Consider the following 16,501-nt stretch of genomic DNA (forward strand, 5'->3'; position numbering starts at 1 on the left):
TAATATTTAAAAACCATTGATATCAGCATATCCAAAGAGCATGTATAGCGTATATATTATCTGACAACGCCACTAGCATACACAATCCTTTTTCCAAATATTAAATCATAGACCCATAGAATGGTTGAGGTTGGAAGGGACCTCTGGAGGTCATCTGGTCCAACACCCCTCCTCAAACAGGGCCACCTAGAGCCAGTTGCCCAGGACCATGTCCAGACAGCTTTTGAGTATCTCCAAGGAGGGAGAGTCCACAACCTCCTTGGGCAACCTATAGAATCATAGAATCATTTAGGTTGGAAAAGACCTTCAAGATCATCGAGTCCAACCATCAACCATGCCCACTAAACCATGTCCTGAAGTACCCCATCTACTCGCTTTTTGAATACCTCCAGGGATGGTGACTCAACCACTTCCCTGGGCAGCCTATTCCAATGTCTGACAACCCTCTCAGTAAAAAAATTTTTCCTAATATCCAACCTAAATCTCCCTTGCCTCAACTTGAGGCCATTTCCTCTTGTCCTATCACCAGCCACCTGACAGAAGAGACCAGCACCCACCTCACTACAACCCCCTTTCAGGTAGTTGTAGAGAGCAATAAGGTCTCCCCTCAGCCTCCTTTTCTCCAGACTAAACAGCCCCAGCTCCCTCAGCCGCTCCTCATAAGGCTTGTGCTCCAGGCCCCTCACCAACTTGGTTGCCCTTCTCTGGACACACTCCAGCACCTCAATGTCTTTCCTGTAGTGAGGGGCCCAAAACTGAACACAGTACTCGAGGTGCGGCCTCACCAGTGCCGAATACAGGGGAACAATCACCTCCCTGCTCCTGCTGGCCACACTAACCTGTGCCAGTGCTCAGTCACCCTCACAGTAAAAAAGTGTTTCCTGATGTTCTGTGTGTCCTGATCTCTAGGGAACAGCTTCATGCAGCTCTAATCAATTATTAAATGTGCTTACTCTTGGTTTTTACAAGTGAGTTTAAAACCAGTATTTCACAGTAGTTTTGGAACTATATTTTGCATCAAACACCACAATAAACTTGTCACCAAATTGCAAAAACTTCAAAGTTTCTTCCCTTGCTAAAATTAATCAAAATCCATTCCTTTGAATTCAGCAGGGACTAAGTAAGCGTTCATGCCCAGATTCTCTGTTTACCTTACAAAGCTTCCATGTACATAGTGTGAAGATCTACATGCATATATACATATATCAATTATATACAGGAGAAAAGGAAGCATGTCAGAATGTCTTGCCATTGCTAATTCACTTCAAGTACAAGGAAAAAGTAAGATGTCAGGGTTACACAGCTATCCAAACAAAGGAGACAACGGCTGCCCTTGGTGTGTTATCAGGAGAGCTAATAAAACCGGCTAGCAGGCAGAGCTCAGCCTCTCTGGCTGTTGTCTGCTAGAACCTTTGAATCCTATGTTTTTGTCTCTGGTCTTGGGCCTGCCCTGACAACTAGCTTGGAGAGAACTTCCCCACTGGGAATACTGGGTGAAGATGTCTGGTCCCCAAGCCCCTGCAGGTGCATCTGCAGAGGATGCTGTGGAAGCTCTGCAGTGGTGTATGGAGCGAATACAACAGCTTGAGTCACAGTATTCACGGGAACTGGGATCGTTACTGGGTGAGATATGGGAGAAGACGCAAGCCTTGATAGAGCAGCTCTGTCATCGTGTAGAGGCTCTAGAAAGGACAGGCTCTGCTTCACCTCCCTCAGTCACCTTCACAGTAAAACAGTGTTTCCTGATGTTCAGACAGAACCTCCTGTGTTTCGCTTTGTGCCCATTGCTTCTTGTCCTGTCACTGGGCACCACTGAAAAGAGCCTGGCTCTGTCTTCTTTGCACCCTCCCTTCAGGTATTTGTATACATTGATGAGATTTCCCCCCCGAGCCTTCTCTTCTCTTGGCTAAACAGTCCCAGCTCTCTCAGCATTTCCTCATAAGAGAGATGCTCCAGACCCTTCATCATCTTCGTGGCCCTTCACTGGACTCTCTCCGGTATGTCCAGGCCTCTCTTGTACTGGGGAGCCCAGAACTGGACACAGGACTCCAGGTGTGGCCTCACCAGTGCTGAATAAAGTGGAAGGATCACCTCCCTTGACATGTTGGCAATACTTTGTCTAATGCAGCCCAGGATACCATTCGCCGCCTTTGCAGCAAGGGCACATTGCTGGCTCATGTTCAACTTGGTGTCCACCAGGACCCCCAGGTCCTTCTCTGCCAAGCTGCTTTCCAGCTGGGCAGCCCCCAGCATGTGTACTGGTGCATGGGGTTATCCCTCCTCAGGTGCAGGACTTGGCACTTCCCCTTGTTGAAATGCATAAGGTTCCTGTCAGCCCAGTTCTCCAGCTTGTCAAGGTCCCTCTGGATGGCGGCATGACCCTCTGGTGTATCAGCCACTTCTCCCAGTTTGGTGTCATCAGCAAACTGGCTGGGGGTACACTCTGCCCCATCATCCAGATCATTAATGAAGATGATGAACAGGACTGGATCCAGTATTGACTCCTGGGGTACACTGCTAGTCACTGGCTTCCAACTAGACTTTGCGCTGCTACTGATCGCCATCTTCTGGGGCCAGCCATTCAGCCAGTTTTCAGTCCACCTCACCGTCTGCTCATCCAGCCCATACATCAACAGCTTCTCTATGAGGATCTTATGAGAGACAGGGTCAAAGGCCTTCCTGAAGTCCAGGTAGACAATATCCACTGCTCTCCCCTCATCTACCAAGCCAGGCATTTCATCATAGAAGGTTATCAGGTTGGTCAAGCAAGACTTCCCCTTGGTGAAGCCAGGCTGACTACTCCTGGTGATTTTCTTGTCCTTCATATGCCTGGAAATGGTTTCCAGGATTAGTTATTCCATCATCTTCCCAGAGATCGAGGTGAGGCTTACCGGCCTGTAGTTCCCTGGGTCCTCCTTCTTGCCCTTCTCAAAGATAGGAGTGACATTTGCTTTCTTCCAGTCTTCGGCCACTTCTCCCAACCGCCATGATCGATCAAAGCTAATCAAGAGTGGCCTAGCAATGACATCTGCCAGCTCCCTCAGCAGTCGTGGGTGCACCCCATCAGGGCCCATTATGTATGTCCAGTTTGCTTAAGTATTCCCTGACCTGATCCTCTTCCACCAAGGGTACATCCTCCTTGCTCCAGACTTTCCTTCTGGTCTCTCGGGCCTGGGATTCCTGAAGGCCAGTCTTCCTAGTAAAGACTAAGGCAGAGGCAGTGATAAATATATATTTATTTGTTCTGCAAATCAACAATACACAGATTTCTATGAATTGAAGAATGATGTAAGCTATTTGGAACAGACAGAATTATTTTAAAAAAACAGTAAAGGATACACTGCAAAGGCCAAGACAAGCAGACACCACACTACACTGATATTCATTTCTTGTGAGGGCTTCATGATACTGCAATAGGCTTCAGTCACCACATACACAACTGTAGCTGCAGCAGTGAAATCCACCAGCCACTGATATTCAGGAAAATAATGCAATGCTGAAAAATACAAGTTTGCAAATCTTAAAAGTACAATGATATTTTAAGGCAATTACCGACATATGCAAAAAGGGATGAAAATTAAAAATTATTTTCAAATAATTGAGGACTAGATCCAATCTAGATCCAGATTATCGAAGTTAAGAGCCACTTATTTTTTCACTCAGCAACCTCTCCTTTTAACCTGAACTTCACTCTTCACCTCTGTTGCTTGATACTGGATTACCACTCAGTAATTTATAAGGTTACAAGATTTTACTATTTTATCATCTCAGCTTTTATGCATTAACCTGCTAATTTAAAAAATCATGGCTAATTTAGATCTCAAAATCAAGATAAAAAATGGTTATCCACTGAAGTCTAGCTACAATTATAGGTAAAAGAGTTTTGATTCTCTGTTTAAGATTAAAAGCTCATTGACAATCATTTAATGTACTGTATATAATTGCTTCCTCTTTTTCTTTAAAAAACCCAAAACTTAAAACGTTGATGGTTTGTTCTTCAAGATTTTGATAACATCTCTTGTATAGGAATAACTCACTGTGTAAATGCCATCCTAAACATTCTGGGGAACATACTGTGTTCCATGCAGGTTGGGTGATTTAAAAAGAGAGCGCTTTTCTTTCTCCCATAGATGCTAGAAATTGCAAAGAACAATTCTTGACAATGAAGTGCAGACTGCCCCTCTGTATTGGGTTTGCATGGCAAAGTTTTAGTAGCGGGGGGGGAGGGCTACAGGGCTACAGGGGTGGCTTCTGTGAGAAGTTGCTAGAAGCTTCCCCCATGTCCGATAGAGCCAATGCCACCTGGCTCCAAGACGGACCCACCACTGGCTAAAGCCGAGCCAATCAGCGACAGTGGTAGCACCTCTGGGATAACATATTTAAGAAGGGGAAAAAACTGCTGCACAACAGCAGCCGGAAGAGAGATGAGTGAGAATATGTGAGAGAAACAACCCTGCGGACACCAAGGTCAGTGAAGAAGGAGGGGGAAGAGACGCTCCAGGCGCTGGAGCAGAGATTCCCCTGCAGCCCATGGTGAAGACCATGGTGAGGCAGGCTGTCCCCCTGCAGCCCATGGAGGTGCATGGTGGAGCAGATATCCACCTGCAGCCTGTGGAGGACCCCAGGGCAGAGCAGGTGGATGCACCCGAAGGAGGCTGTGACCCTGTGGAGAGCCTGTGCTGGAGCAGGTTTGCTGGCAGGACTTGTGACACCGTGGGGGACCCACGCTGGAGCAGTTTGTGAAGAACTGCAGCCCGTGGGAAGGACCCATGTTGGAGAAGTTTGTGGAGGACTGTCTCCCATGGGAGGGACCCCATGCTGGAGCAGGGGAAGAGTGTGAGGAGGAAGGAGCGGCAGAGACAACATGTGATGAACTGACCACAACCCCCATTCCCTGTCCCCCTGTGCCGCTGTGGGGGAGGGGGTAGAGAAATCAGGAGTGAAGTTGTGCCCGGGAAGAAGGGAGGGGTGGGGGGAAGGTGTTTTAAAACTTGGTTTTATTTTTCATTATCCTACTCTGATTGGATTGGTAATAAATTAAATTAATTTCCCCAAGTCGTGTCTGGTTTTGCCCGTGACAGTAATTGGTGAGTGATCTCTCCCTGTCCTTATCTCGACCCACAGGCCTTTCGTTATATTTTTTCTCTCCCCTGTCCAGCTGAGGAGGGGGAGTGATAGAGCAGCTTGGTGGGCACCTGGTGGCTAGCCAAGGTCAACTCACCACACCCTCTCAAACACCTTCCTACGTCAAGGAGGTTAAAAAGTCACAGAATATTACTGAGCATTTGTCTTTTGACTACAAGGTATCTGATGTCAAAAACGTGAAATTGGTTGAACTCAGGTATTTCAATGAAAGTCTGATATTTATTTTGAAATAACTATTTGGTTAGATTTAACATATATTTGCATATATAACTTTTTAAAGATACTTAAACCCTACACTGTATCAGTATCTATAAACTGATGCTTGTTTTATTCTCGGGGAGACCCATTAATGCTATTACTTGAAGCAAATAACACTAATTGAAAATCGTGAATGCTTTGCTTACATGCCAGTTTTAAAAAGCTGTGCATTTCTGTTACAGGTCTTTTCAGCACTGTCCTGGATAATTTAAGCTGCAACATCTCCTGCTCAGCACTATGCTTGCTTGCTGTCCTGGTTTCAGCTGGGATAGAGTTAATTGTCTTCCTAGTAGCTGGTACAGTGCTATGTTTTGAGTTCAGTACGAGAAGAATGTTGATAACACTGATGTTTTCAGTTGTTGCTAAGTAATGTTCAGTCTAAAGTCAAGGATTTTTCAGCTTCTCATGCCCAGCCAGCGAGAATGCTGGAGGGACACAAGAAGTTGGGAGGGGACACAGCCAGGGCACCTGACCCAAAGTGGCTAACGGGGTATTCCATACCATGTGACGTCACATCTAGTATAGAAACTGGGGGGAGTGGGGGCGGGGGGATTACCGCTCGGGGACTAACTGGGCATCGATCGGCAGGTGGTGAGCAATTGCACTGTGCATCATTTGTACATTCCAATCCTTTCATTATTACTGTTGTCATTTTATTAGTGTTATCATTATCATTATTAGTTTCTTCTTTTCTGTTCTATTAAACCGTTCTTATCTCAACCCACGAGTTTTACTTCTTTTCCCGATTTTCTCCCCCATCCCACTGGGTGGGGGGGAAGTCAGTGAGCGGCTGCGTGGTGCTTAGTTGCTGGCTGGGGTTAAACCACGACGCTTGCTTGCTTGCTTTCTATATTTATGCATACAATGCATGCATATAAAAATGTGGCTAGGAGGAAAATATGTATCACATGTATACATATCCATATATGACTTCTATGTAACAGAAAAATTGGTTATGTTTAAGGAGTAAAAAATTACCATTTATAAAAAAGCCTATTAACTTTCAAAACAAATGCTGTGTATTTCTGCAGCGTTACTTTTGGTTTCTAAATATTTTACTTCAAAATTTCAGATGTGTGGGTAAAAGAACTAGGTTTCAGTGCTACAGTACATTCCCTATTTCAGAAGAGCAGAAAGTGTGTTTCAACATCTGCCAGTTATCATTTTATTGTACAAAGCTATTTTTATGTCTGTTTCAAATACACTGAGTGATGTGATCCTTTTGGTGTTGTCTCATATTGCTAGGGATGCTTAATGCAGCAATAGATGTGCTTTATGCTGGATTTCACCTACTCATCCTTTTTTCTAATACTGCTATTAAGATGTCACCCATGGAACAACAAAAGAGATTTAGCCCTAATTTTTGCTTTCTCACTTTCTTTCTTTATAATCAGTTGTACTGTTATTCTTTCATTATCTGTTGAAAAAAGATATTCCAGTATTTATTGCAAATAAACACTCGATAGAAAACAACATCAGGATATATTTGTTATAATATGTTGTTGTTTGCATCCACTTATTCTTACCTATAGTGTCCCTTTCAGTCACAGACTTTGTTTCCAGATGAAGATCAATGTCTTTTGGAATGGTTAGGGGCTTGTTTTCAATATGACCATTATATTTTCTGTTAAAAAAAAGTAAATAAATAAAATACACACAGATACAACAAAACTAACTTGTTCATTATATAATAGCATTTCGGATTTAAGTAGTATGCAGACCATTTTTTCCCCCACGTACAAACATTTTCATCTAGCTAGGTAAAAGCATTAATTCAAGTTCAAATAAGCACATACCTTGAGAAACAACCAGGTATGTCAATAATTATTAGCTTTACCTTGCAAGCCTCTGAAATACTACTGTGGTTACACATATAGGTCTAAATGTCATCTATATGTTATGTCCTGAGTACGCATTAGGACAGGATGTGGTGGGCACCATCTACTCCAACACACCGGTTTCCTCTGAAAGGAAGCTTCACTGTTCAGACAGGAAGGAAGCTATAGGGCATGTTATGAAAAATTCACTTTCCTAACTATTATATCAATCAGTCTTTATAGTATGAAAGTGTATTAACTTTGTTAATATATATATTAGTTCACATTATACACTGTGATATAATGAGGTAGCGGAATTTTACTGGAGACTTTGGTATCGTTCATGCTTAAGTAAAACAAACTAAAGGACAGCCTGGCCCTGGAAATAAGGACTTTGCTTCTTGGAAGCTTAGAGCTGTCCATGAAGGATAAAGGATACCCCTGGACAACCAAGATAACGCCAGCATCCTAGCCCCTCTGACACATCTTTGAAACCCTCCCAACGTCGTCTGGCATCATAGATAAGTAACTATAGCAAGACTGACTCCAGGGACGTCTGGATCAATAGACAAGCAGCAAGAATGCTGCAGAAATATAGTTGCTTTGCAAAGTTTTCCTATGATTAGCAATCGGTAGTGTGGGTGTTAGTGATTAGTCAAATCGTGTTGTACCTGAATGTTTGAAGGATATAAGAACCCCGTGTAAAACCACATCCAGGGTGCCCCAATTTGGCTGGGACACTTCATGCGCATGAATATTTACCCTTATAATTCAATACTTTGCGTCCTAGCCTCTCTCCTCGGTTGGCACGGGCCAGTTACGAATTTTTGTGACAGGTGTTCCAACTGGTTCCCCCAGCCTTAACAGTTTATTGATATGACTACATGTACAGTGCAGAACATATCCACCCTGCCATAGAAATACACTGAAGAAAATCAAAGCTAATTTGAGACTTTTCAGTTGAGGTCTAGGCCAGTAGACTAAAAGACAGCAGTGTTAAAGTCTTTGGATTGAAAGTAAGTGAATGAGTAAGACATACTTGGGAGTGTTAATTTATTGATCATTCACTGGAAATAACAAGCAATAATCGATCTCAGAAGATAACCAAAGTTGTTAGGAAAAAATAAATATCAAATTTTCAAAATAGCATTGGGTCCTTTTTTCACAATAGGGTGCTTAGCAAGTATGTCACCAGAGCTGGACTAACCTAGATCCTTGAAAGATCTATCCTACTAGCCATCAAGCAAAGACAAATTTAAGATAGTTTTCTAATCTAAAGGGAAACATGTAAAAATACCATACTTATTTCAGTTCATATCCTGCTTATGAAAATAAGCCCCCAAAAATGTATCACTGTATTAGTAATCCTAGAAAACTAATACAATTTAAAAAGTAATAACCCAGCATGCTCTCTTTGGGCAAAGCAAAGTTAAGTTGGGCAGAGAAAGTTAAGTACATTGTGATGCAGAGGCAGGGTTCAAACCTGCGTTCCAGGTTTTAACCACTCCCGCACAGCATGACAGCAATGTACAGAAGCTTCATAAAGAATCACACAAAGATCCATTTACTCCTATCATACTAGGTGGCTACTTGCTTATACAAAGGGAAAGAATAAGGCAAGCAAAGGTTGATCCTTGCACTGCTAAACCCTTCCTGGCTTCCAGCATTAAGCAACTTGGGGATAACCTGAGCCAGGGACTGCAACCTCTGAAACCATCATTTTTAATAAGTGACATGAATTTGTTGAATACCTTTCTGAACCAGCCTGAAATCTGTTGACCTTCAAGGTATCTTGTAGCAGCAAGTTCCACAAGTTGTGTCCCAAATTAAAAAGTGCTTAAACCTACTCTAATTTAATTCAGCATCTCCTTGTATAACACGGCAGCAAGTTTATTACTCCCTATCCACCTTCTTGCAAAGTGGATACATACCTCTAGCAAAACCGTCCCTCAATCAGTTCCTAGACTAGTAAATCTTAGCCTACTCCTCCTTATGTGGAAGCCTTACTTCTAGTCATCATTGTTGGCCTTTTTTAGTTCTACTAAATAGTCTTTGAAATACTGTTACAAACAAAAGTACGTCTTAGAATATAGAATATGAAGTTAGATTATGTTTTCCAATTGGGATAATGCTTTTCCCGGTGATCGCGCGAAGGCCAGCTTGCTTTTGTTCCGTTCCGGTTTTTTAACCCCCTGCTCGGTCTGCGCCAGAGGGGGCAGAGTGTGGCAGAATACACCGCAGATTTCCTGCGCATGTCGTCGGAGCTGAATTGGGGGGGGTGACCTTTTGTTACCCCTCTATATTCGTGGCCTGGCCGGCGATGTTCGTATAGAGGTAGCCCGAAGGCCGGCGCCGGAAGATTTTGCAGGTTGCCTCTAAACGTGCTTCTGAAGCGGAGCAGCTTTTGCGCTTGCCTGGTTCTGCTCCGGTTTCGGGCCCCCGCTCCCTCCCGACTTCCCCCCCCTGCTTGGCGGGGAGGCAGACGCCATGCTGGCGGTGCCGGGGGTGGGGCCCGTGTGGCCGGGACGGGAGCTCGGAACGCGGTGGCTCCTCCCCGAGTCCGCCCTGCCCGCCTCCGCCCTGCTGCTCGCAGCGGGGTGGAACCCATTGCAAATCGGGGCAGAGTTTGCCCAGTCCCCCTCTCCCCCTGCTGAGGACTCTGCCGAGGAGACGGTTGATTTGGCTACCTTTGGGAACAGTTGGGATTTTCCACCGTTTTCCGAATTGTCCCTTTCAGCGCCCGGTATTGTGGGGTCGAGAAACAGCTCCGGCCAGCGCGAGAAGGGAGGTCGCCGCCGGTGTAGATGGGGCGAGCCCAGGTGCCCCGCTCCTCACGGTGTCGGTCTCGCTTCCGCTCCCGGACGGCAGAGCGGTCGCTGCTGAGGCCCTGGTGGACTCTGGCTCTTGTAGGAATATGATTTCTGCAGAGTCTGTAAAAAAGGCTCGTGCGCCAATAGAGCGCCTATCTGTCCCTTGCCCTATTTTTGCTACTGACGGGAAACCCGCCGGCGGTGGTCCCACTGAGTGGCAGACCCCGCTCTTGCAGCTCTCCGTCGCCCCAGGATGTTGGGAGTTTGTTTTTTTCTGTCCCCTCTATGCCCCTTTTATCCAATCATCCTGGGCACGCCTTGGTTAGTCCGGCACGATCCGGTGGTCGGTTGGGCACAGAGACGAATTTACCTTCCTGTGGGTGAAGTGCGGGAGGTGCTACTGCCTCCCGCCGCAGCCGGCGGGGTACAGCGCTCTCTCCCGGCGCCGGTGGCGGTGCTGGCCAGGGTTCCGAGCAGGCCCTAGTGCCCGCCGGGTGTCCTGTGCCGGCAGCGCCAACTCCCCCGAACCACCTGCTGGCCTGTTGGGGGCGCTGCCGCCAGAATGTAGGGACTTTTTGGACGTTTTTGAGCAAAAGCGAGCAGAGACCTTAACCATCACCCCCACCACCCCCCATCGGGTGTACGATTGTTCCATCGAGCTGTTCCCAGACGCTCCTCTCCCTTCGGGCCATATCTGCCCTCTGTCACAGCCAGAGATGGTGGCCTTGAAGGCTTATACTGAGGATGGTTTAGACTGGGGTTTTATTCAATACTCCACTTCCCTCCCTTGGTGCCACTATAATTTTTGTAAAGAAGGATGGAAGCTTGAGGCCACGTGTGGAGTATCAGGGATTGAATGATATTGCCATCAAGAACCCAGTACCCCCTGCCCCTCATTCCTGAGTTGTTGGAGCATTTACAGAGGGCATGCTGGTTTACTTAAGTGGCTTATAAGCTTTTTTGTGTTCATCAGGGCAACGAGTGGAAAACGGCCTTTGTTCACACGTATGGCCATTTTAAGTATGGTGTGATAGCTTTTGGCCTGTGTAAAAGCCCTGAAAGGTAGCAGGGGCATGTCAACAACGTTTTCTGTGACTTGTTGGACAATTATGTCATTGCACATCTGCATGACATTTTAGTTTACTCGAGGACGTGGGAGGAACATGTTGTTCATGTTCGAGAGGTTCTCTCCCGCCTTTGGCGTCACTGCCTTTATGCAAAGCTGGAGAAGTATGCCTTCCTCCAACAGCATATAGACTTCCTGGGTTACTCAATTGCCTCCGAGGGCGTGAGCATGGACATGAAAAAGATTGATGCCTTTCTTTGTTGGCAGTCTCCCTTGACAGTGTGTGGTGTGCAGTGCTTTTTGTGCTTTGCTAATTTTTATCAGTGTTTTACTTGGAATTTTGCTCAAAAGGTTGCTCCGCTCACAGCACTGGCTCATAAGGGTGTCCCTTTTCAGTGGACGCATGAGGTTCAGGGGGTCTTTGATGACTTGAAGCAGGCATTTACGACGGTCCCGGTTTTGGCCCACACGGATACCAGTCATCCTTTTGTGTTGGAGGCAGATGCTTCTGCCCATGCCATCAGGGCAGTACTTTCTCAGCGTGGTTCACTGGATGGACAGCTTCATCCTTGTGTCTATTTCTCCTGCCAGTTGACTGCCGCAGAGCGGAATTACGATGCCTGGGATGAAGAGTTGTTGGCCATCGGGGAGGCGTGTGCTGAATGGAGGCACCTTCTTGTGGGTCCTGCTGAGCCCCCTTTGGTTCTGACTGACCATCGAAATCCGGAATATTTTAGGAATCTGAAGTGCCTCTCTCCCAGTTGGCTTGTTGGGCAACTTTTCGCTCTCGGTTTCCATTTACTGTCACCTACAGGCTGGGTAAACAGAATGGCAGGGCAGATGCCCTGTCACGTCAGGAAGCCTCAGCAGGAGATGCTGAGGCAGATCTGCTCCCCTGTCATTTTTTCCCTCTGAAAAATTTTTTTGTGGCTGTGCCAGCCAATACCTTGGTTCTGTGCATCGGGTGATGGCTGGTGATCCTTTGGCCATGCAGTTTTGGGCAGGGGATACTTCACAGAATCTGCAGGAGAAGGATGGTTGTCTGTATCGCGATGAGTGGCTGTATATCCCTGCCGACCCGCTGCGCACACAAGGTCCTTCAGCGCTGTCATGACACACTGACAGCGGGGCACGGTGGTCATCAGAAGACTGCATCAAGTCACACAGAGCTACTGGTGGCCTATGGTGCATGCTGATGTTGCAAGATACGTTCAGGCTCACGATGACCATGCCAGGGCCAAGAGACTGATGTAGAGGCTACGGGAACTATTACAACCCTTACAAACTCCTGAGCGGCCATGGCAAATTATTTCAATGGATTTTATTGTGGACTTGCCTGTGTCTCAGGGGCATACAGCGAGCGGTGCTTGTGGTGGTGGACTTGTTTACAAAGGTAGCTATTTTTGTTCCACTAAAGAGGCTGCCCACGGCCCCTCAGACTGCACACTTGGTTTTGCAGCTATTTGCTTCACTGTCATGGTCTGCCAGATAGCGTGGTGATGGATGAAGGGGCCCAGTTTACTGCCCAGTTCTTGAGGCAGCTTATGGGCCTGCTGAGGGTCCAACTCCATCTTTCCACCCTTTATCACCCACAGTCTAATGGTCGGATGGAGCAGGTAAACCAGATCCTGGAGCAGTATCTCCACTTATATTAATTAACATCAAGATGACTGGGTCTCTCTGTTACCGTTGGCAGAATTTGCACATAACAGCAGTGTCCACTCTTCCACGCAGCAGACCCCTTTTTATGCACAGTACAGTTTTCATCCCCGTGACCACCCAACTACTCCGGTGGCTGTCCAGGGATTTTCTCCTGAGGACTCCCTTGAGCGGTTGCAGTATACGCATTTGTTTCTTCAAGAGCAGCTGGGAAAAGCAAAGGCTGCTTACAAAGACTATGCAGACAGTCATCGGTGACCAGCGCCGGGCTTCGTGGTTGGGGACTACGTTTGGTTGTCCGGTGAACATGTTTGTTCTGTGCATCCTTCTTCTAAGTTGGACCACCATTACCTGGGCCTGTATAAAATCTGGTTGCATTTTGTCTGCACCTTCTATGGGCTCTCAATATTCACCCATTGTTCACGTCTCCCTGTTAAAACCTGTTCACCCAGATCCCTTCCAGTGGCAACCTCTACCTCCATCTCCAGTTATGGTGCAGGGCCAGAGGGAATATCGTGTCTGGGCTATTTTGGATTCCAGGATATCCTGGGGTACCCTGCAGTATTTGATTGATTGGGTGGGTCATGGCCCAGAGGTTCCTGGGCACCCGTTATCCTGCTAAGTTTGGTCCACTAGAGGATGTGGGGGCACACCCTGGGTGAAGGGGGGAGATAGATAGCGTCAGGGTTACATAGGTATCCGTTCAAATGAGATGATCTTCTGCAAATATTAAGTCTTCAGCTGCCATTGTTGTGTTATCAGGAGAACTAATAAAACTGGCTAGCAGGCAGAGCTCAGCCTCTCCGAGCTACTGCCTGCAAGAGCCTTTGAATCTTATGTCTCTGTCTCTTGTCTTGGGCCTGCCCTGACAAGCAGCTTCTTCGGAGAACAGAGGTATATCCACTGACTGAAAATTAAGGTTATTATACATCCTATTGTTACAATAGCAAAGTAAAGAAAGCAGCATTTAAGTCTCCACATTACCATCCTGATTCCCTCTGAAGTTTCATATCCATCTGTCAATAAAATTTACCTTATTACAAACAACTACATACACGTATTAAAACTGTATTTTCTTGGTTAGATATTAATGTACTATGAGAAATACACCAATCATAATAATTAAATTACACTGCGTAGACATGAAAACGTAGCACCACATTTGAAACATTACATGCAAAAGTTTAACAAGTGAAAAAGGACTTAATGCAAATAGGTGAACTGTGATACAGTTTTCTACCAAGCTTCAGAGTAAATTTTTCCAAGATTACAAAATTTAAGCTCATATGTAAGTATGCATTAACATGCCATACTTCCACACAGCAGAGAGCATACGATTACTCTGGTGAAAGTGAGAATATGCATGCTTTGGATGGCAGAAGATTGCCACGGTTGAGGAAAGGCATTTGGTGTAAAGTGCAATTATTATTTGGCAATGCAATTGTGTTTTCCTGTTTAAGGTTCATATTGGTGAAACACATAACTTAAAGTTATAGTTATGCAACTGAAGTTATTTTAAATATGAATAAATATCACTGGTTAAATGCACAGTTATAAATTGTAATACTATTAACTATTTTGCTTCAATTTGTTACAGAAAACTTGGATAAAATGATTTTCTGAATATTAACGAATATTGTGACGTGTAATATTGAAGCATTATATATTAAAGAAAAGGCTTAATTTTTTAGCCCAACATTTGGCAAATAAGGTTGCTACCCACGTAGCTTAAGTAAGAAATTGAAAAAAAATGCTTTGATTTTATGATGAACAGGTTATATGTGCAGTTTATGAATTAACACAGAAGTTAGATATTAAGAATTTTAAGAGATCAGTTTATATTGAAATAAAAAACCCCAAACAAACAAACAAAAAACCCCAAACACAAAGGAAACCACCTATGTCACCAAAAAGCAAGTCACCGGGTATTTGTTTTAAACATAGCCAATTCAGAAATCTTGCATAAACATAGCAAGCTCCACCACCTCAAGCTCAGTCTTGGTTCTTGCCCCAGTTACACTTCTGGTGAGGCTGTTCCAGAGCTTCATGACTGAAGATCTGTTTCCAGCTTAAGTTGATAGACAGCTATCCTATCCTTCTCGGACTCTTTTTGCTAGGTTAAACAAGGCAAGCTCTTTTAGCCTCCTCTTGTAAGATAGGTTTTCTGTTTCCTGGATCATCCTAGCAGTCCTTCTCTTCATCTGTTTGAGTCTGAATTCATTTTTCTTGAACATGAGTGATCAGAATTGTACACAGTAATCCAGATAAAGTTCTACATCAGTGGGCTTGTGCAACAGGATTAACACTTCCCTCTCTCTTTACTGGAAATACCTCACCTAATGTATCCTAGGAGCACATTTACCTTTTTCACAGCTGCATAAGAGTGGCGGCTCACAGTTCAACTAATATACTCAAATCTTTCTCACCTTGATTCAAGAAGAAGAGCTTCAATCGTACATAAGATTCCTTATTCTCAGTCTTCATCTAAATGAATAGATTCATTAAGAAAATTCTTGCCATCAAATTAGCAATGTCACAGACCACTTTTGGAGACTGGGAATTACCCAGTTCTGTACAATTTGGGCATGTTAAGCTCTCTGTTAAACCAAAAGAACGCAGTTCAGTACAGAGCTATGGTAATCAAAGCAAGCAGGGCAATAATATGCAAGAAATTTTAGACTCACACAAACCAAAAGTTTGCCAGTAAAGTTGTTATATGGATTAAAAAACCAACAAACAAGAAAAACACCAAAAACTTAAAACAAGTTTTTACCTATCTTTTTTGCTCTTGCCTCTTTGTTTCCCTGCAAGAAGCCTTAGATCTTCTTCAGTAGGATGCCGGTACCATTGTAAACTAAAGAAAAAAAAATCTCAAGTAAAACAATGTCAGTATGAGCAATTCAGAGTGCTTTTTAAAAAGAAAACTATATATCAACACCCATACATACACACATTAAACCATGTCATTTGCAGCACCTAACCAGAATACCTTTGTGTTAAAGTACTAACACTGTCTCAGCTGATCAATTACAGCTAAACTTCAATTCCCTTCAGCATAAAAGACACTTGCTCATAATTAGAAAGGTTTGCAACTATCAACACACCATTCAAGTGAAAGCACTTGTGCTTCTTAAAACAACAAATTTTCAAGTTGTCATCAACCACGGCAGAAAAGGCTGTACCTACATTGGAAAAAGGTCACTATATCATTACAATTACCTATGAGAATCATGTTCTAAATGATTTTATTAAGGATAACTACTCTTCTCTTTTTTGAGTAATTTAAAAAAAAATGCAACAGCTATTATGGAATAACCATAACCAGTCTTTTTTCTTACACAGACCAGATCTTAACATCTACATTCCTGTCCTAAAAAACACCACAGTGATATCATAGAATCATAGAATCATTTAGGTTGGAAAAGACCTTCAAGATCATCGAGTCCAACCATCAACCATGCCCACTAAACCATGTCCTGAAGTACCCCATCTACTCGCTTTTTGAATACCTCCAGGGATGGTGACTCAACCACTTCCCTGGGCAGCCCATTCCAATGTCTGACAACCCTCTCAGTAAAAAAATTTTTCCTAATATCCAACCTAAATCTCCCTTGCCTCAACTTGAGGCCATTTCCTCTCGTCCTATCACCAGCCACCTGACAGAAGAGACCAGCACCCACCTCACTACAACCCCCCTTCAGGTAGTTGTAGAGAGCAATAAGGTCTCCCCTCAGCCTCCTCTTCTC

The 16,501-nt window shown here is 44.6% G+C and overlaps 1 protein-coding gene across 9 annotated transcripts in view; it reads right to left on the reverse strand.

Moving 5' to 3' along the window:
• Window positions 1-16,501, reverse strand: part of LOC128136193 (transmembrane protein 161B-like) — a 79,244-nt gene that overhangs the window by 27,255 nt on the left and 35,488 nt on the right. For 3 of the 9 annotated variants that reach the window (XM_052775381.1, XM_052775382.1, XM_052775383.1), the window contains 4 exons: window positions 15,529-15,609; window positions 9,908-10,150; window positions 6,930-7,027; window positions 3,340-3,496 (listed from right to left, as the gene is read on the reverse strand). In XM_052775381.1, coding sequence (XP_052631341.1) covers window positions 3,340-3,496; window positions 6,930-7,027; window positions 9,908-10,150; window positions 15,529-15,609 — 579 coding nt within the window. Of the gene's footprint in view, window positions 1-3,339; window positions 3,497-6,929; window positions 7,028-7,240; window positions 8,955-9,907; window positions 10,151-15,181; window positions 15,240-15,528; window positions 15,610-16,501 lie in introns of those variants that run through there. The other 6 variants (XM_052775385.1, XM_052775384.1, XM_052775387.1 and 3 more) reach the window with 3 other exon arrangements.

Source organism: Harpia harpyja, chromosome W (assembly GCF_026419915.1).
Source record: "Harpia harpyja isolate bHarHar1 chromosome W, bHarHar1 primary haplotype, whole genome shotgun sequence".
NCBI classification, from domain to species: Eukaryota; Metazoa; Chordata; class Aves; order Accipitriformes; family Accipitridae; genus Harpia; species Harpia harpyja.